Genomic DNA, 20,432 nt, shown 5'->3' with positions numbered 1-20,432 from the left:
AAACACACACTGAAACACACAAGTATGGACGAGCACGATGTTTAACTCTCGTGGGGTAGTTTCTGTTAAAGACGAGTATAAAAAGTGACCTCGTTTGTGACAATATACAGGATCTTTTCTTCCTTTTGACGACACAGGACAAAAGATTGGGCTGGTGTGCAGAGAGCAATGTTCTAACTGTTTGAACTCGGCTTATTCATGTAATCTGTAGAATTCATACAAATGGAAAAGGATCAATCAGTCATATCCCACAACCACAGCCATTTTTTCTGTGTATATCTCTGTTGATTTATGATGTTTTCGTTCAACAGTCTCAGAGCAGAATTGCGAAGTAACTAAGACTCTGTATCTTAAGGATGTAGTAGTCAGAGCTCCGGCCTCCCACCGCGCTGTCTGGGCTCAGGGACTCGGGTGGTAAGGGACCTCGACTGCACTCCCTAAACTCCCCCTCCGCCCTCCCTTTTTACAGTGAACCCAATGTGCTAGATGAGTCCCAGGGCCTTCTGCAGGAGGGTAACCTCTCTAGGTACAGTGGCCCTCTCTCTGTGTCTGTCCCGTTGGTGCGTTCTTGCATCTGTCCGCCGGTGGGAGGGGCATCGCCTCGGGACGGCCCCCCTCTATTGGCCGCCTCGCCGTTGATCACTCATCCACATCCAATCAAATGCCCGCCACACCTCCCCTCACTTACCTGTCTCTATCTCTCTCTGTGTGGGTCCAGTGGTACTTGTCTCTGTCCTCTACCCCCCCCCCCCCCCCTACTTCCTCTTGAGCTCCACACTGACCCTCATCTTCTCAGCTCATCTGCTGTGCTATCTTAACCAGGCCCCTACCCCCTAAAAAAAAACCAGCTAAAGAGGGCCCCCGGGGCCAGGGAGCTCTGTTTCACCTCTGTTAGCTGTGGGTCTTCACAGTTGATGTGCCATCACTAAAGTCAGCCTCTCTCCCATTGGTGCCATGGTGTTTCATACTGTTTACGTGTCTATCAGGCTTCTCGCTGATCAAATTGGGCGTCCTACTCTGGATACCAATCTGTAGGGGCAAGAGGGAACTGGGGTGGCAACCATAACACGAGGACACTCTTGTTTTCTTTGTCCGGTTTTGTCCAATTTTGCTTTTGAGAACTTCAAATCGGATCTCGCCCCAATTACAATTTGATTTAACAGAGTCACACGTTGGGAAAAGGGGGAATTTTAAATGTATGAGCGTTGCTACTCCAGCCCCTACTCTCCCCTGTCGTGTTGTCAGTGTGTGAATCATGGCAGCACTGTTTTTTTTCTGCACTGTGATTGGGTGTCTTGTAACTTGTTGTGTGCGCGTCGTGTAGTGAGTGAATGGGTAGAATAGCGATAACTTATTGTGGTCAAAGATGTGGTCGGTAAACGAGCTCAGCTGGGGATGCGGTGGTCTTTTGGTGTCTTCATGGTGATGTATTTCTGTGTCTGTGTGTGTGAATGCAAATGTTCGTCTGATTGATTGTACCAGGGTTGCCAGTGTGCAGAGTGAACCGGGTCAGCAGAACCTTCTGATCCAGCCTCCTTTAGGAAGAAAGAGAGGCCTCAGACAGGTGTGGACATTAACTTTATCTTTCTTTTTGAATATGATTTAGCACTTTAAAGGAAAACACAACAGCAATAAAATGTTGAAGTATCCCTCTTTGATTCATAATGAATATGTGAAATTGAAATAAAAGCATTTGTCGTATTGCATGAACTCTAAAAGATTCTAAAAGTTAATGTGTAAAAACTGGAAAAGCAGCTCATCCTGTAAACTTTCCTGCAGCTGCGCCGCCCCCTGCTGTCCATTCCAAAGACTGAACCGCGGAGTCGATCTGGAGCGAGGCTTTCCACAACCCGCAGGAGCATCCAGCCCAAGAACAAACCACTGGGTAACAGAACACGTGCCTTCATGTGTGTGTGTGCGTGTGTGTGTGTGTGTGTGTGTGTGTGTGTGCGTGTGTTGCTGACTGAACGTGAGGATAAGTTTGTCGCAGAATTTTAAAACATATTGAGTGAGTCACTGAAAATGTAACAGCCAGACTTTCCCTGCACTTCAGATCAACACACAACAAGCCAAATGCAGACTGTTAAACACCGTTAAAGCTTAATTATCCCATTGAAATGTGACGTTTAATGTCTGTGTGCTGACTTGAACTGGCCCATCCTCCCCATTCACGACCTCCGTCTTTGTTCCAATGCTGTTTGTTGTGCCACCTGTCCCCAGACTGACTCTTCTCACTCTGTTCTGTCTCATGCCTTATGTTTCGAAATAAAGAAACTTTGTTGGACTGTGAAGGTGAGACACAACCCTTAACCCTCTCCTCTCCGCCCTGCAAAGGCCCGCCCCCTTTTATCTGCAACCTCACCCAGTAGGGCGCTCTGCATGTCTGTCTTGCATCCCCCTCCCAGTCCCTTGCCTACCCTTTCCTGTTCCATCCCTGCCTCCACTTCTTCTTTTTGTTTTGGTGGTGCTGATGTGTTAGCGAGTCGCTAGCTGGCGCCGTTGTCTCTGTTTTGATCACGTGCGCGCGCATGTGTGCCCACAGCGCATGGAGACCAAAAGAGGTCAGTCACCTTTACAGAGAACCAAGGCCAGCAGACTCCCAGCGCGATGGACCCTCCGGCCGAGGGCAGGAAGGCAAGTCCTGCCCTTTCAAAGTCCCCGACACTGGAGGTGCCCTCTGTCTCCTCGGCCACGGTGACCGCCGACCTGCACAGCCCTGCTAAGACACAGGTAGGGCCGGCAGAGGAAGGGCTGGAGCAGCTTTTTCTTACTGCAGGTTTTATTTCAAACTGTGTTTTATAAGTCCACTTTATTCTCCCCAGGTTCCTCCCATCATAAGCAGCAAGGAGAAGCGAGAGCAGTGGGGCCTCCGCAGCAGCCTCTCCCCTCCTCCCTCCTTCTCCCGCCCTTCCACCCCGACACCCCCATCCCGAACCTGCTCCCCGCTGCCCTTCTCCCGAACCTGCTCCCCTCTCGTCTTGTCCCGCACTGCCTCTCCTCTCCCTCCACCGCTCCCGGTGCTGGGCACGGCGCCGGCCCCCGGCCCCCCGCCGCCTCCGCCTCTGCCGCCGGCGCCTCTCCTGCTTCCGCCGCCGCCGCCGCCGGGGCCGACCAGGATCCGAGAGAGCCCCGGGGACGAGGACACGACCGCACTCCTGCCGCGCAGCGACACCCTGCTGCAGCTCAGCGAGGACGAGGGCACAGAGAACCCCCTCCTCACCCCGCTGCTGTCCCATCCCACGCCCCGCCGGTCACCCCGCCGGTCACCCCGCCGGCGGCCCCTGCCCCTCTCCCCGGTCGACCTGGACCTGGACGAGTCCCACGTCTGAGAGGGCTGACAGGCGTACTGTATTTTTCTATCTGTAGCCAAATGCCATACAAATACCTGCAGGGTACGGATAACAGGGAGGCTGTGCTGCAAACATTTCACAAAGGAAAAGTCAAGTGTGATTTTATTGACTGAGTGTGAAAGGAAGGGAATGTGCAGAGAAGTGTGGCTTCTTGTGTTTTTCACACTGAGCCCCTTCCTCAAGTCCTCTATAAGCCACCGACTTGTTTTCTATCCCGTCTGTTGCCCCGAATCGTAAAAGACATTTTTGTTTTTCCCCTGAAACTAAACCGCTCCCTCCTCAGTGTAGTTGTTTAGTTTTGATAAAAGTGTACACTCCTAAATGTGCCAACATTCCCCCCTTCCTTCCTCTCTCTGTAGGTCTGTTATTTAATCTTTTAAGTGTTGAATATCAACATTATTGTCCTGTGTCTGTTCTTATGGCTTCATACCGTGCGGGTTGAATGTATATTTTAGCAGCAATCTACCTTATTGCTCGTCTCCTTCATCATAGCAACGTGAAGTCATGCTGTGTTTTTAAGTCGACCTATAAGATAAAAGGTTTATTTTTTAATTTTATTTTAGATTAATACCCAATTATAAAAGATCAGAAATGAACGCTTCTAATACTGTAGATTTGAATGTCTATATTGCGGAGATCTATATAAAGGAGATGTTATATCTTGTACAAAGACTATAAAGGAGGGCAATGCAGAACTTGTATAGACAGTATATCTATGAGACATTCTAAAGCGGTGGGTGAAACTACGGCCTTTATATGAAATGAAGAAGGTGATATACAGCAAATATTCAATATATGTATTTTAAACATTTTATGTGATAATATGTGAGAAGTGAGAGTCCTGCTGTTTCGGCTCTCATTCTCATCATAATGTCAAACATATATCCAACTCTGTTTCTACAGTGTGTGTATCGTGCTGCTCAGTGTCTCGGCAGTATATTTTATTTGTGACCAAAGTCGTGTTTATCAGCTTAAAATATCAATTCCGGAAGAAAAAAAAAAAAACGGATAACATTTACAAACGCCTGTCACTGGTCCTGATGTTGCAGCTGCTGCTCACGTTCTGTTTTTGTGTCTGTGATGTTGACATGACATCAGTGGGGCAGTCGAGAGCTGCTACCTCGTTGCTTATTCCATGCCTTAACAGAGAAATATTTACACGTCTGTCTCTTTAAATGCGTTTGTTGTGTGTCTGCTGAAAACCTCATACCTCCTAAATATCCACTTTGAAGGAGATCATATCATATGCACAAAATATCTAGACATCCCATCATCTCAATATGTATTCTAAACACACATTTTTGTATGTAAAACATGATGTTGAATCACATAATACAGGATTAATATGTGCCATAAGTCTCACCAACGTTTGTTGTTATTGGCTGATGTCAGTGCCGTGCAACTCTAATGTTCATTTGGGTACATAGAGATTGTGTAGTGTTTTCTTATGCAGTGGGAATAGAGAGGGAATAATGCAGCCTCTATGGAGGTGTCTTAATGCAGTTTATTCAACAAATATTCAAAGTGTATTCTTAATAAAAGCACACTTTACTCCCCTGTTTCTAACTTATGACCCAAAATGGAAATGCAGTGAGAAAATGTTCCTGTTATGCATTCTTGTCCTGTCCTCTGTATCCACGTCCACCTAAGAAATGATCTGTTTTATTTTTGCACAGTTTAAAACATATCTATCTCAAATCCATAGAAACACACTGTACCACACATGACAAGGTTTTAAGTCTTTGAAGAAGTACAAAGACGCATCAGCGGGTTTTTTTGTCAGAGGGCCATTGAACTGTTGAATCTGAGTTCCCTTTAAATGTAATGTGTTCGTCAAATGATGTCTTCTTTGTGCAAAGTTAGAATAAAGCTATACAGTATATCAGAATATTTCTAAAATATCTAAATAAATGGATATTGTTTACAATGTTGTTCAGCTTTCTGTCCATTTCTAAACGTGGAGAAGTCAGTAACAGTAAAAGTGTACATTATGAGTGACACGTTCAAGTTTTTTTGGCGACGTAATGAATGACGCGCTCTTCCTGTGAGGTCATCACTATTTAGCTCAGGTGGACGAGCTCACCTGATGACGCATCCAAGATGGCTGACAACAACCTGAGCGGTCACTGCTCGCGTGTCGACAGTTTGTGAATGGAGGACCAGAGGAAACGGGAGACCTGCAGCTAACGTTACCTGTGAGTTACGATGACATTCAGGGGCTTTTGGTTATAGTCGTTCTGCTGTTGTTGTCAGAGGTGATGCTAACCTTAATCAAGGCACCTGTGGACTGTGTGTGGACTATCTTGCTGTGTGATAATGTACGGTATATTTGCATGTTATGCTAATTTCGTCTTGATTATTGGATACAGTTATATTTTTCCGTTTGTTTGCAAGTGAAAAGTTGGACGGTTTAATATTTGTTTTCTTATTTCGAGTTGGCTTTCTAACCATCCACAGAGATGCACTTCCTAGCGTTGAACACTAGAGGGCGTGCTTCATAAATGATATGGAATAATAGAGTGTTGCAGGGATGACGCGTTTTTGTAGGCCAGCTAAGGGGAGTTAAGAGGGGATGTCAATCTATCAGGGGAGTTCAACACATGCACAGTAGAATCTGGTCTCTCTAGCTGGCTGCGATCACAAGACATGATATTGATCGATCGCTCGTCGACAGTGACAGCCTCCCTGTGGACTGAGGCGGACTTCAGAATACCTCAAGCTGACATTAGAGCCCATTTTATTTGTCTTCTTCTGTTGGTTCTCAGAGAGAAGACTCAAGGTGTGGGGCGAGGAGCAGCAGACTGGATGGAGACGAGGACATCAAGGTGAGGAGAGATGGACCTGAGAAACAAACCACCATCTGTACACGGCTGTAAACCGCAACAGTCGAAACACATGCTTCTTATATATGAACGGTTGTGTGTCTGTGATGTGTTGTTTGTGTCTCCATCCTCCAGAAAGTGCTGGAGTAGCAGCTGGAGAAGCTGCTCAGCCGCCTCCGAGACGAAGTCCAAGACAAGCAGAGGATGCTGGACCAACCTGCAGAGTAAGGAAACACCAGTAAAGCAAAATCTTCTCTTCATCTTGATCTTTTAAATGTTTTAATTGCATTTTTGCCTTTTTTAATAATAGTTTGTGTAGAATGAAACCAGGGGAATTACATAGAATGTTATGAAATATTTCTTTCAAAAATGTCTTTCATAAAAAGTCATGAAATACAATGTCAAGAGATTTGATAGTGTGGCACAAAAAAGTAATGGTAAAGTATATATCATTTAAAATCACAAAAAGGCAAAGTATAGTATGTCATAAAGATTTTCATAAAAAGTAAGAGTATAGTATATCATAAATAAATGTATTTATGGCAATGTATTGTATGTTGTAAAGATTTTGGTATAATATCTCATTCAAATATGGTAAAAAATCGTAAAAAGTCCTCAAATTAAAATTGTATTGTATGTTATTAAAAAAATCAACAGTCCGTCATAAAAATGTCATTGTATTCATTGAAAATGTCATGTTTTTAATAGTCATAATATAGTTTGCCATAAAAATGTACTGATATAAAACGTTGATAACTTTAGTTGTAGTAGTCATACATGTATGTGATGTCATTTCTAATGTTGTCTTCTCTTCTTTTGTCCTCAGATGAGTGCAGACTTTCCAGACCAGACCTGAGGACGACGGGGTTTCTGCTCTTCATCCACGACGACGTGGATGAAGAGCAGAAACCCCGTCGTCTTCTGCTGCTGTGCGGTTACTCTGAGATCTAAAATGAGAGCGTGGGGGGTGGTTCAAAAGTTGAAAATTTGCTGTGCAGCTGACTATTCAATAAACAAAACTTCCATAACCCTCTCCGTTCACTTCTCTGAAAACCCGGGAGGAGACGGACGTCTCGACTCTACCGGGGTAGTGGACATTGACGTCCTCACACAGGTGAGGAGCGAACCCGCGAACCCGGGATCCAAACCGGGAACTGTGTCACAACACCATCAAGTCACTCACGCTTTGAACTGTTCTCTTGGTATATTTGACTTCTTCCTTTGGCTGTTAGACCTCAAAAGCCACTGCACCACATAAGGATTGAACCCACAACCTCCTGTCTTCTAAGCAGTCGTCCATCACCTCACGCTATCTGATCTTACACGCATGTGTGTGTTTCATTGCATATTTGTCTCCTCTGTTTTGACTAGTTGACCTAAACATGTAACGCACTACTGAAGGTACAAACTCATAACCTCCAGTCACTCATAACCCAGCCTCACTTGCGTCAAGTCGTACATCTTCATAGAATATTTAACTTCCTCATCTTTGCTGTTGGACTTTAAAATTCACAGCACCCCGGGATCGAGCCCACAACCTCCAGACTCCTGATCAGTCCTCTATCACCCTGAGCCATCGGATCTGACACGCCGACCTGCTGCAGCGTCACACTTTCATCTGCAAAAATAAATTATCACTCTTCTCTATAAAGCTGCTTCAGTTTTGTTGTTAGTGTTTCACATGTGTGGAGGAAACAGACTGGACCTTCCTGAAACACAGTTAGGGTTTCATCCTTTCACCTCATGTTGTTGCGCGTCACTCGTGTCGGAACTTTCACTCAAAAATCTCTGCACCTCACAAGGAGCGAGCTCATGAACTCAGGTCTTCTGAGCAGTCTGCTAACTGACTGAGCTGTTTGGTCACACCGCCTTCACTCAGCTCTGAAACACAGAAAACCTCTGAAAAAAACTAACATTTAAGCTACTTTCCAACAATGAGAGATTGTTCTGCACATTTACAAAGAAGACACCAGCTCACATTATGAGTCATCTTCAGTTGTGGTGTCTCTAATCGGTGGTGGAAACAGACCGGACCTTCCTGAACCAGAGTCTGGATTTGATCCCTTCTCCTCAGGGTGCCACGCGTCACTCACTGTCAGCTGCTTATCTCGGTGAGCTATCCCTGAAGCTCGAGGCCCGTTTGTTCTGGGCTTTGTTCTCCACACTGCTGCTATATGAGCTTCTTCAAATCAAACTTCCAGACCGCGAGTCGAGAACCGGGCAGCATGAGAAAACCAGGAATCCTTACCGCTTGACCATCTATGACACTTTAACCCTAACCTAACCTATACTAAGTAAACGATGTAAAACATGCAAACATTTAATGAAACACAAGGTTTGATAAAATACAACATTATATACACAGTTAGTAAGAATACATATTTTAAAATAATAATTTAGATGTTAATATTGGATGTTTAAGACATACTATACTGTAAGTTTAGTATACTTACTATTTTACTTAGGATTAAAAACGTCATAGATGGTCAAGCGGTAAGGATTCCTGGTTTTCTCATGCTGCCTGGTTCTCGACTCGCGGTCTGGAAGTTTGATTTGAAGAAGCTCATATAGCAGCAGTGTGGAGAACAAAGCCCAGAACAAACAGGCCTCGAGCTTCAGGGATAGCTCACCGAGATAAGCAGCTGACAGTGAGTGACGCGTGGCACCCTGAGGAGAAGGGATCAAATCCAGACTCTGGTTCAGGAAGGTCCGGTCTGTTTCCACCACCGATTAGAGACACCACAACTGAAGATGACTCATAATGTGATCTGGTGTTTTCTTTGTAAATGTGCAGAACAATCTCTCATTGTTGGAAAGTAGCTTAAATGTTAGTTTTTTTCAGAGGTTTTCTGTGTTTCAGAGCTGAGTGAAGGCGGTGTGACCAAACAGCTCAGTCAGTTAGCAGACTGCTCAGAAGACCTGAGTTCATGAGCTCGCTCCTTGTGAGGTGCAGAGATCTTTGAGTGAAAGTTCCGACACGAGTGGTGCGTGACAACATGAGGTGAAAGGATGAAACCCTAACTGTGTTTCAGGAAGGTTCAGTCTGTTTCCTCCACACATGTGAAACACTAACAACAAAACTGAAGCAGCTTTATAGAGAAGAGTGATAGTTTATTTTTGCAGATGAAAGTGTGACGCTGCAGCAGGTCAGCGTGTCAGATCCGATGGCTCAGGGTGATAGAGGACTGATCAGGAGTCTGGAGGTTGTGGGCTCGATCCCGGGGTGCAGTGAATTTTAAAGTCCAACAGCAAAGATGAGGAAGTTAAATATTCTATGAAGATGTACGACTTGACGCAAGTGAGGCTGGGTTATGAGTGACTGGAGGTTATGAGTTTGTACCTTCAGTAGTGCGTTACATGTTTAGGTCAACTAGTCAAAACAGAGGAGACAAATATGCAATGAAACACACACATGCGTGTAAGATCAGATAGCGTGAGGTGATGGACGACTGCTTAGAAGACAGGAGGTTGTGGGTTCAATCCTTATGTGGTGTAGTGGCTTTTGAGGTCTAACAGCCAAAGGAAGAAGTCAAATATACCAAGAGAACAGTTCAAAGCGTGAGTGACTTGATGGTGTTGTGACACAGTTCCCGGTTTGGATCCCGGGTTCGCGGGTTCGCTCCTCACCTGTGTGAGGACGTCAATGTCCACTACCCCGGTAGAGTCGAGACGTCCGTCTCCTCCCGGGTTTTCAGAGAAGTGAACGGAGAGGGTTATGGAAGTTTTGTTTATTGAAAAGTCAGCTGCACAGCAAATTTTCAACTTTTGAACCACCCCCCACTCTCTCATTTTAGATCTCAGAGCAACCGCACAGCAGCAGAAGACGACGGGGTTTCTGCTCTTCATCCACGTCGTCGTGGATGAAGAGCAGAAACCCCGTCGTCCTCAGGTCAGGTCTGGAAAGTCTGCACTCATCTGAGGACAAAAGAAGAGAAGACAACATTAGAAATGACATCACATACATGTATGACTACTACAACTAAAGTTATCGTTTTATATCAGTACATTTTTATGGCAAACTATATTATGACTATTAAAAACATGACATTTTCAATGAATACAATGACATTTTTATGACGGACTGTTGATTTTTTTAATAACATACAATACAATTTTAATTTGAGGACTTTTTACGATTTTTTACCATATTTGAATGAGATATTATACCAAAATCTTTACAACATACAATACATTGCCATTTATTTATGATATACTATACTCTTACTTTTTATGAAAATCTTTATGACATACTATACTTTGCCTTTTTGTGATTTTAAATGATATATACTTTACCATTACTTTTTTGTGCCACACTATCAAATCTCTTGACATTGTATTTCATGACTTTTTATGAAAGACATTTTTGAAAGAAATATTTCATAACATTCTATGTAATTCCCCTGGTTTCATTCTACACAAACTATTATTAAAAAAGGCAAAAATGCAATTAAAACATTTAAAAGATCAAGATGAAGAGAAGATTTTGCTTTACTGGTGTTTCCTTACTCTGCAGGTTGGTCCAGCATCCTCTGCTTGTCTTGGACTTCGTCTCGGAGGCGGCTGAGCAGCTTCTCCAGCTGCTACTCCAGCACTTTCTGGAGGATGGAGACACAAACAACACATCACAGACACACAACCGTTCATATATAAGAAGCATGTGTTTCGACTGTTGCGGTTTACAGCCGTGTACAGATGGTGGTTTGTTTCTCAGGTCCATCTCTCCTCACCTTGATGTCCTCGTTTCCATCCAGTCTGCTGCTCCTCGCCCCACACCTTGAGTCTTCTCTCTGAGAACCAACAGAAGAAGACAACTAAAATGGGCTGTAATGTCAGCTTGAGGTATTCTGAAGTCCGTCTCAGTCCACAGGGAGGCTGTCACTGTAGACGAGCGATCGATCAATATCATGTCTTGTGATCGCAGCCAGCTAGAGAGACCAGATTCTACTGTGCATGTGTTGAACCCCCCTGATAGATTGACATCCCCTCTTAACTCCCCTTAGCTGGCCTACAAAAACGCGTCATCCCTGCAACACTCTATTATTCCATATCATTTATGAAGTACGCCCTCTAGTGTTCAACGCAAGGAAGTGCATCTCTGTGGATGGTTAGAAAGCCAACTCCGAAATAAGAAAACAAATATTAAACCGTCCAACTTTTCACTTGCAAACAAACGGAAAAATATAACTGTATCCAATAATCAAGACGAAATTAGCATAACATGCAAATATGCCGTACATTATCACACAGCAAGATAGTCCACACACAGTCCACAGGTGCCTTGATTAAGGTTAGCATCACCTCTGACAACAACAGCAGAACGACTATAACCAAAAGCCCCTGAATGTCATCGTAACTCACAGGTAACGTTAGCTGCAGGTCTCCCTTTTCCTCTGGTCCTCCATTCACAAACTCTCGACACGCGAGCAGTGACCGCTCAGGTTGTTGTCCGCCATCTTGGATGCGTCATCAGGTGAGCTCGTCCACCTGAGCTAACTAGTGATGACCTCACAGGAAGAGCGCGTCATTCAGTTGGTCTGTGTAACGTTCCTCTTCTTCACAAACCTGAAGACTCCACCATAGTTCCCACGGACCGTGTAAACACCAGTCAACTTGCAACCATCTATGAGATGAAACGGAAAATAAATAGTCAATATAGCAATATTGAAAAGGAAAAGTAGCATACTTGTCATATAAGGCCTACAGGGATTATTTCTTCTCATGAAATAACTTTGACAGCGTTTAGAGGGGTAAATGTTTGTTAATCAAGTAACCAACTCAGGTAAAAACAGCTCCAACTTCTATCAGCCAATAATCTATCACTAAATATGTTGTCCCACCGGTGAGCCTCTTATTGAGGAAGAATGGATGAGACTTTATTCTACGTTAGTCATGTTTTTTCAGTCTTTAGCATTGAAATGCACTCAAAACGCTCCAACATGCGCTATATTATGTACATCTGTCCACAAGTCTCACCTCTGTTTTACACATGTAACGAGATAATTATGTTTAGTAGCAGTATTTAAGCAGTTGGTAATGTTAGGCAATGACAGAATCATGCATGAATACTATACAGTGCATCATCACACAGCAAAGGAAATTAATTAGTAATTTAACTGCAAGCAGCTTCATTGTTTAAGTCAACTAGTTTCTTAAATTCCACAATCTTTATACGCTGTTGTCCTCACCCTGGTTACCGATCAATAAAGGGCTTAAGAAACATTTGCATTCATGGGACTTTATTCTTTTAATTCTTTCATATAACAATGGAGCATCTTCAAGTGCTGTGGTTTTGATTTCATCCACACCAAAAGATAATATAACAGCCTAAATGTGTCAAAGACAACTTTATTTTTTCAAACATATTCTGTATTTAATTTAAGACGGTTGATTGAATATTTCAATCAATTATTCTTTCATAAGTTGTGGCCTGTAACTATAACGTCACCTGCTGCACCAGAATAAGTACGTAGCTCCTGTTCAGATTATTGATTTTAACTAAATAAACAACTCAGTATCCATCCCCAGCTTGCAGGCAGGAAGGCAGACACAAAGACAGCCGGTATCTTCTCACACATCGGTCTGACCTGCCTGTGCCAGAGTTTGGACTGGCCTGGACTGGCCTGGTCTGGTCTGGTCCACTTGGAGTCATCGCGCCAGACCGATCAACACTCCTCACGGGAGACAAAGAGGCCCAAGTCTGTGCTACTCGTCTCTGCTTTGCCGACGTCTGCTCCCGCCTCGCCGCTTCCTGTGGTCGGCTCAAGCAGCCGACGCTCATCTGTGATTGGCCAGCGGCTGTTTCGGACTGTTGGACTAAGGTCACCAGCCTGTGTGGCCGACTGTGCTCATTGGTCCGATGATGCGACGGGTGCAGAGGAGAGTAGCTGTCAGAGGTGGAGCTACAAAAAAATATATATATATTACAAGTTTAAATCCAAACAATGCACAAGTTGTAGCTGAATTCAGCATAACCTCTTAGTGCATTCTGAGGCTTGCATTTGTAATGTTTCCGACCAAGTGTCTCTGGGATCTTACCTGTTGAATGTCTGAGGGGAAGAGGAGGGTGAAGGGTGAGGTGGTGTGTTGTGTTTATGTGGGCTTGCCATGGTCACATAGTCATCCTGAGGCAGTCCTGGTAGCGACATCGTCATGTAACCCAGACCGCCCTCCTCAGCTGGCTCCCAGCTCTCCATCCCGCAGGCTGCAACGCTGCAGTGGTGCCCTGTCGCCGTGAACGTTCTTCTGCAGTCGTCTTCCCTCCCTTTGTTTGCTGGGAGATGTTGGTCCATCTTCATGTCCATGTAGCTGCCAGCCTCAGACACGGAGCTCGGAGGGGATCTGAGAGGGCCGGGATGTGAGCAGGAGCTCGGAGTGGATTCAGGCTCCGTTTTGTTGAGCTCGAGGTAACATTTAGTTGGACTTTTCTGGATTTCAGGGTTTCTGAGGGGCGGGCCCTGCAGGCGAGAACCAGGTGGTCTCATGTTCACCGGTTTGTCTCTGTGTTTGGGTCTGCAGCGTTTTAGAGCCAGAAGGGTTTGAAGCTGATTGTGGTTGGAGGTCGGTGACCGGCTGAAGTCAGGGAGAGCTCGTAGGGCCCTTACCGTCTCACGAACCACCTCATGAATGTGATGGGCAACTCCTGGGTTCCCTGTACAGAGCAGACAAAAGAAGTCGCGGTCCTATGGTCAGGCAGAAATGAGTGAAATCAGCACATCTTTTACGTCTTAATTACCTTGGTCTCTTGCGCCCATCCAGATCTCTCCAGGGCCGTTTGGTGCCGACCTGCCGAGCTCCAAGTAGAACGAACCGTCCAAGTGACCGAAGCGCCGAACACTCAGTAAAGGTATTGTAACCGACGGCAAAGTACCACACGCAGTCACTCGGACCAAGATGAGAGACGTAGCTGTGAGGCAGAGACGGCTCTCCCCAGCCAGGGACTTGGAACAGCCCAGACCGATGGGCTTCACTGTGATGGGCCACACCTTAGACGACGGTGAAGGGACCAGAGGCAAAGATCGGGGCAGGGGTATTTAAATCCAATGAAAAGCTGGTGGTACTTAAAAGTTACAACAAGGAACTCTCATTTTGCTTTTATTTTCAGAAGCGTATAATCACCTGAAACTAAGACCGGTTGGGTTTTATCTACATATGGAGCGATGCCAGCAAATCCTGCACATTGTCCCTTTAAATCTAATGCGAAACAATACAAATCTGGTCTGACCTCTTTGAAGAACGCAGCGGGGGGCAGGGTGCAATACCCGTCATCCTCTTCATCAAATCCTTCTCCATGCTCTTCATCCTTCCGCTCTTCCTCTATCAGTTTCTTAATGGCCAGATACCAGTCTTCTTGTTCCCACTGGTCCTCCACCACCAGTACCATGGTTTGATCCTTGGCATACAGCGCCACCGTGTGGCCTTTCCGAGCACTGCCACTCCGGCTCACACCAAGACAGCACCTCAGGTAAATCACCCTGGGGAGGAAGGAATCAGATTTCATTTTGGATTGTAGTTTTTTTCTGCAGTTACTTTATAGTCCACCATAGTGAATCCAATGGCATAATAAATCTACATTTAGCTAATGGCATGCGTTAATGTGAAGCCCCTTTAAAGTTGCTTGAACCTACCCTTGCTTGCTCGAGCCAAACAGCGCCTCTTTACCAGCAGACTTCTCCACCGCTGTGAACTTCTCCCGGTTCTTGTACCACTCGAGTCGGCTTGGCCCAGTGTGACTTCCTGCCCTCAGGACAAAGTATCGTCTGCGATTCCGATCCAGCTTCCCCAGGTAACCTTGTTTCACCACATGGCTCTGTGGCCCCGAGGAGGTCACGAGGGCGCCGGTCAGAGGGACCACGACGTTGGAGGTCCGGCTGGTGCAAAAGAGTTCCTCGTAGAAACGAGACGGAGGACTCGACTGCATCTCATCGTGATGCTGCTGAGAGTCCTGACGATCATTCATCCGGGGAGACCTCAGAGGGGATTCAGCTGGCAGCCATGTTTGGGTGGAGCTGGGAGCAGGTAGAGACCTCTCTTGGTTGGCACACCCGCTGTGCCCTTCTGCAGTTTCATTCATTTCAAGCTGAAACATGCACACAGAGGAAGAAGAATGAGATACTGGATATTTCTACATTGCTTAAAAACTGCTTTTAAAGTTGTCTCTCCTTCACTTATCCAATATTAATATCCAGAAATGTTAATACTTCAAATTCAGGCCTAACATATTATTTTGTTTATCGCTCTTATTTATCATATGAGGCACATTCACAAACAAGGTCACAGGTTATACAATTCCAATGCTACTTAATGACATTTACATGTATTTAAATATCCCAGAGTCTCTGGTGTCAAACACTAAAATGTGATTTTAAATGATGACCTGAAAAAAAACAAGTGTCTAACAGCTGACTATAAATAATATAAGAATAAATTATATATTGATGAATATATAAATACACTGCAGTATTCCACCAACAGCGGTAAACTATTTTAGAATACTTGTTTTTAAATAAAAAATGACAAGTATTACACTGTTTTCCATTTTATAGAATTACAACACGAGTATCTATGATGTCGAATAAAAAGAGGCAAATTACTACGTTCGTGCATAAATGCCTGGCATTTAGCAAATATGGAATTAAAAAGATGTTTTGCAGACCTATTAACTGGATGAAGGGAAAACATGGGGACACAGGAAACTACCACCAGCTAAATGGAATTAAGCTAATTAACGCTGGGTCGCGTTTTTCTACACCATTAAGTCCGAAATGTTGAATTAAAACTCACCTGAAAGTGTCTGAAGTTCAAACGTTACAGCTGTGCAGACGCACCGTGTCTCCGGCGTTTCATTTCAGGCTGTCTGTAGAAGTCCAACAACGATTTCTGAACTTATTTCCCTTCAGACTCCTGACTTCAGTCTGGACCCGTCTGTCCGCTCAGGTAGTCTGCAGAGTCGTGCATGAATGTCGCGGGAGCGCGCACAGCGTAAAGCAAAAACCAGGCCAACGAGACATCATGAGAGAGAGTTCATCGATGGTCAATTGAATTTGCTTACAAAGTTGGATAAACCGAGCACGATTTTTGAAGAGGAAATGAAAATATCTGTAACAAGAATGAAACTTGATCAAATGTATTAATAATAAATATATAAACAGTAACTTTGCAATTATTTAATTTTCGTTTCTTCAATGAAAAGTTGGCAAGAACAAAATGAAGATGATGAAAAGATTCAAATAAAAAAGAAACCCCTTGAGCACATTGTCCCTTTAATAAGATCAAATAAACTTAAACTTAAGACAAAATAAACCAAGTTAATGGTTGTTTTCCCATCAACGTGACGCAAAGATGTGGGAAATGAGGTTATTCTAACAAAGCGAGTGTTCAAATGTGTGCGAATGGTTACTGCACTTGCTCCTGTTGAAATAATTGGGTGGAACAGTTTGGTTTCTGCGTATTTCAACATCAGCAACTTCTCATTGCGAGCACAGTTCAGAGCAGGGCGACTGTCAAGCGACCTCTGGACACTCGTCGCTCTCTCTTTCTGTCCCAGGATGTCTCTCGTCTGGGGCGTCCTCTCCGCGGCCCTCAGCTGGACGGGCCTCTGTCGGGTCCTGTTTGTGCTCGGTACGGGACTGGGAGCTGTGGTGGCAGCTTGGACGGTGAGGCTGCTGGTGCAACACGCCTGGTACACACACAGGCTGTCCTGCTTCAGCAAGCCACATGCAAACTCCTGGCTTTTAGGCCACCTGGGCCAGGTAGGATACACACACCGAGGCTGGGAAAACACACACATGCAGTTCTAATTGTCAGTTCTACGATTAATCCTGCTACGCAATCACCTCATCTGTTACATTTAACTGTTGTGCCATTATTGTCATGCCATGGTCAATGTCGAAACAAGACATAAGGAACTGTCGATACAGGGTGTGCTCAGTGTTGCAAGTCATGATTACAATATTTCCTCTTTGTGGTTCATTTCAGCAAAAGCGTTGAAGTGTAAACCAACCAAAGCTCACTCCACTAACCTTTTAATTCAAACGTTTCATTCAAATGTTGGCGTTTATTGTAATGTTTGGTCTGTGCCTCAGATGCAGAGCACAGAAGAAGGCCTCCTGCAGGTGGATGACTTGGTGCGGACGTACAAACACTCCTGCAGCTGGTTCATCGGCCCTTTCTATCACTTCGTCAGACTCTTCCACCCCGACTACGTCAAGCCTCTGCTTATGGCACCGGGTAGTGTATAATTACCAGGAAACAAACTCTTTGGAAGCGTGATCTGAGCTATCAATACAGCATTTCCACATTTTGTTCTTTCTCTCCTTCCATTACATCCGCTCCTCCTTCCCTCCATCCAGCCAGCGTAACAATGAAAGATGAGCTTATCTACGGTCATCTGCGTCCATGGCTTGGTGAGTCAAACAGCTCATGTTGCTCTGATGAAAGTCTACTGAAAGGCGTTTTAAATCAAGCCTGTCTTTGTTTACTGTCATCCTCCAAACCTTCTCTCCCCGTAACGTCCCAGGACAGAGCCTCTTGCTAAGCAACGGGGAGGAATGGTCTCGCAAGAGACGGCTGCTGACTCCCGCCTTTCATTTTGACATCCTGAAGAACTACGTCGCCAAGTTCAACACCTCCACTAACACCATGCACGTAAGACGCAGAAAGCGAGCACACCACACATGGCTGCTGTCATTCAGTTGTGTGGTTCATCGCCTCTTAGTATCTGCATGCAAAACGTCTCTGTTGCATCTTCTCTGTGCCTCTCAGGATAAGTGGCGCCGCTTGGTCGCAAAGGGCCCGGCTACCATAGAGATGTTTGACCACGTCACTCTGATGACGCTGGACAGTTTACTGAAATGTGCCTTCAGCTACGACAGCAACTGTCAGAGGTGAGGACACGCATATTATTTCTCAAATATGTTCCGTTGTACTTCGATTCTTCTATCTTTTTTGTTCTTTTTCTCTTTCCAGCTCTACCAGTGAGTACGTGTCAGCCGTGGTGGAGCTGAGTGACCTGATAATAGATCGTCGGCAAAAGGTTTTGCACCACTGGGACTGGCTTTACTGGAAAACACAGCAGGGGAAACGGTTCAGAAAGGCCCTCGGCGTTGTGCACGGGTACAGCTCACGCACTGGTGTGACCTTCTGACCTCTATGTAGATAGATAATTGTATCTTATCCTAATGTATTAAATACATGTTACCCGATAATATCGTAGTATTCTACAGCAACACCTTCTTATTGTCTGTTCTGTCCTATATCTGGGTGAAACCTGGCGTTTGCAGGTTCACCAGGCAGGTGGTTCAGAAGCGTCGAGCCCTGATCAGCCAGCAGACGAAGACAGAAGCAGACGTCGCCACAGCGCCACAGAGAAAGAAAGATTTCGTGGACATCATACTGCTGTCAAAGGTAGTAGAGAAGAAGAACTAAGGGTGAGGGATGGCTAGAGACAATAGCTTTGAGAGACTGCAGTGTAATTCTGTGTAACTGCAGGATGAAGATGGACGAGGCCTGACAGATGAGGAGATACAGGCAGAGGCCAACACCTTCATGTTTGCAGGTGAGACGGTTAAAAGCTGTTTCTCCACAAGTGACAGTTGTGGGAGATAAATAAATCAAGTACTCGCTGCACACGACTCAAAATGTGTCACAAAATCCCAAGTTGACACCCACTAAGAGTGTTTTTTTTTCTCCCCCGAACAGGTCACGACACAACAGCCAGTGCGATCTGCTGGACGCTGTATAATTTAGCACGCCACGAGCACTATCAGGAGAAATGCAGGCAGGAAGTGATGGATCTGATGCAAGGGCGAGACCGACATGAAATAGAGTGGTGATAAAACACACACACACCTCAGTAAAAATGCTTAGTATGAGGGAAAACTACTAGTATTAAGTGCAGCTGAAAGTCTGTTATAATAAGGCCGAAATGAGTCATATTTAAACGTGAATATCTTTATTTAAAGGGAGGATCTGCCCAAGCTTCCCTTCACCACCATGTGCATCAGAGAGTCTCTCCGGCTGCACGCTCCTGTGCAGGCTGTAACAAGGACGTACACCCGGGACATGGCACTGCCAGGGCATCGGACGGTGCCAAAGGGTGAGAGGGAGAGACTCCGGGCTCTTTCAAATTCAGACGTTGCATTCTACAAGGGAGTGAAAAAACCCCGATCAGCTTAGTGGTGCATCCTCAAAAAGGTTGTTTCTTTCTGTGATTCCTCCCAAGGTGCCATCTGTTTGGTCAGTATTTATGGGACACACCACAACCCCGCTGTTTGGACAAACCCTCACGTAAGAAATGAAAAGGAGACATTTTAGGTTTCTTTTCGCTTATAATTTTTGACCTGTGTGATTTATTCTCTTTTAGGAGTTTAATCCGCTGCGTTTTGGCCCTGAATACACAGCGGAACGGGCTTCTCACGCCTTCATCCCTTTCTCCTCGGGCCCCAGGTACTGAGTCCTCATTGCTGCAAGGTAAATAGGACCTGGCATGATTAGGAGTATGTTGGTACAGACAGAAACTTGTACGTGTTCACACAGGAATTGCATTGGGCAGAAATTCGCCCTGGCAGAGCTTCGGGTCGTGGTGGCGTTGACCCTGCTCAGGTTTCGCCTGACCCCGGGGGCCAACCCTGAACTCGGGACCGGGTCCGGGGGAGTTCGCCGTCTCCCCCAACTCGTCCTGCGTGCGGAGGGAGGTTTGTGGCTGCAGCTGGAGCCTCTGATCCCGCACGACCCGGAGGAGTTGCAGGATGAATGACGCCCAACAAAATCACAGACGCCCCGGCCTTTACGTTCATTGTATTGTTTCTAAATCTATTTGCGACATTTGTTCGGCTTCATGACCCTTTAATTACCATTTTAAAATGAATTTAATATCATTTGTAATAGCAATGTACTGCTGTAACATGTATTATTGTTTTAATGACATGATTGTTGACTGTATTCAGTTGGTTTTGAGAGAAATCTGATCCTTAAAAGTGACATTTAGAGTTAAAACACAGGTAATAAACAAAAATGAATATCTGTATTTAAATTTCAGAAGCCAGGTCAAGCTAGGGACAAAAAAAAAGAAACACGTTTGGGGGTCTGTAGCAGAGTAAAAATAATCTTTGCTAAGAAAATACGAATAATTGCATGTGATTTGCATACTAACAAGAATGTTCCTGTAGATAAATGATACTTGATGCATTTATTGCAGCCCTGTTGTTCATTAGCTTTAGCATTAGATTTCATTAAAGAATAAAATGGAGCCTTCTATCCCACA

General features: G+C 44.9%; 2 protein-coding genes and 2 long non-coding RNA genes across 4 annotated transcripts in view; 3 read left to right on the top strand and 1 right to left on the bottom strand.

Moving 5' to 3' along the window:
• The window catches only part of unc80 (unc-80 homolog (C. elegans)), a gene marked incomplete at both ends in the record, with an annotated part of 31,847 nt that extends 28,518 nt beyond the window's left edge, over nt 1-3,329 (top strand). Inside the window, 6 exons of the mRNA XM_079185631.1 lie at nt 470-526; nt 1,483-1,564; nt 1,780-1,885; nt 2,272-2,292; nt 2,543-2,730; nt 2,823-3,329. Coding sequence (XP_079041757.1) covers nt 470-526; nt 1,483-1,564; nt 1,780-1,885; nt 2,272-2,292; nt 2,543-2,730; nt 2,823-3,329 — 961 coding nt within the window. The remainder of the gene's footprint in view (nt 1-469; nt 527-1,482; nt 1,565-1,779; nt 1,886-2,271; nt 2,293-2,542; nt 2,731-2,822) is intronic.
• A 2,111-nt stretch (nt 3,330-5,440) lies between these two features.
• On the top strand, nt 5,441-6,393 carry LOC306715325. The gene is made up of 3 exons (XR_013767667.1): nt 5,441-5,545; nt 6,116-6,175; nt 6,308-6,393. It is a non-coding gene; the product is annotated as an uncharacterized lncRNA (long non-coding RNA).
• Nucleotides 6,394-10,678: 4,285 nt separating this feature from the next.
• On the bottom strand, nt 10,679-11,650 carry LOC306715324. Its single transcript, XR_013767666.1, has 3 exons — nt 11,531-11,650; nt 10,900-10,959; nt 10,679-10,767 (listed from the first exon to the last, which is right to left on the bottom strand). It is a non-coding gene; the product is annotated as an uncharacterized lncRNA (long non-coding RNA).
• A 5,066-nt stretch (nt 11,651-16,716) lies between these two features.
• cyp4f3 (cytochrome P450, family 4, subfamily F, polypeptide 3) lies at nt 16,717-20,424 on the top strand (the record flags this gene model as incomplete). The annotated part of the gene is made up of 13 exons (XM_079185636.1): nt 16,717-16,920; nt 17,254-17,398; nt 17,521-17,574; nt 17,688-17,815; nt 17,933-18,054; nt 18,137-18,283; nt 18,451-18,574; nt 18,659-18,725; nt 18,869-18,998; nt 19,132-19,265; nt 19,392-19,456; nt 19,533-19,615; nt 19,706-20,424. 13 exons carry the CDS (start codon nt 16,717-16,719, stop codon nt 19,923-19,925), a joined length of 1,623 nt encoding a protein of 540 aa, XP_079041762.1. The 3' UTR covers nt 19,926-20,424.
• Nucleotides 20,425-20,432: the final 8 nt, after the last annotated feature.

This window comes from Pholis gunnellus (genome assembly GCF_910591455.1).
Source record: "Pholis gunnellus genome assembly, chromosome: 24".
In the NCBI taxonomy this organism is placed as follows: domain Eukaryota; kingdom Metazoa; phylum Chordata; class Actinopteri; order Perciformes; family Pholidae; genus Pholis; species Pholis gunnellus.
Note: the sequence above shows the minus strand (reverse complement) of the source record. Positions and strands in the feature narration are given on the sequence as shown.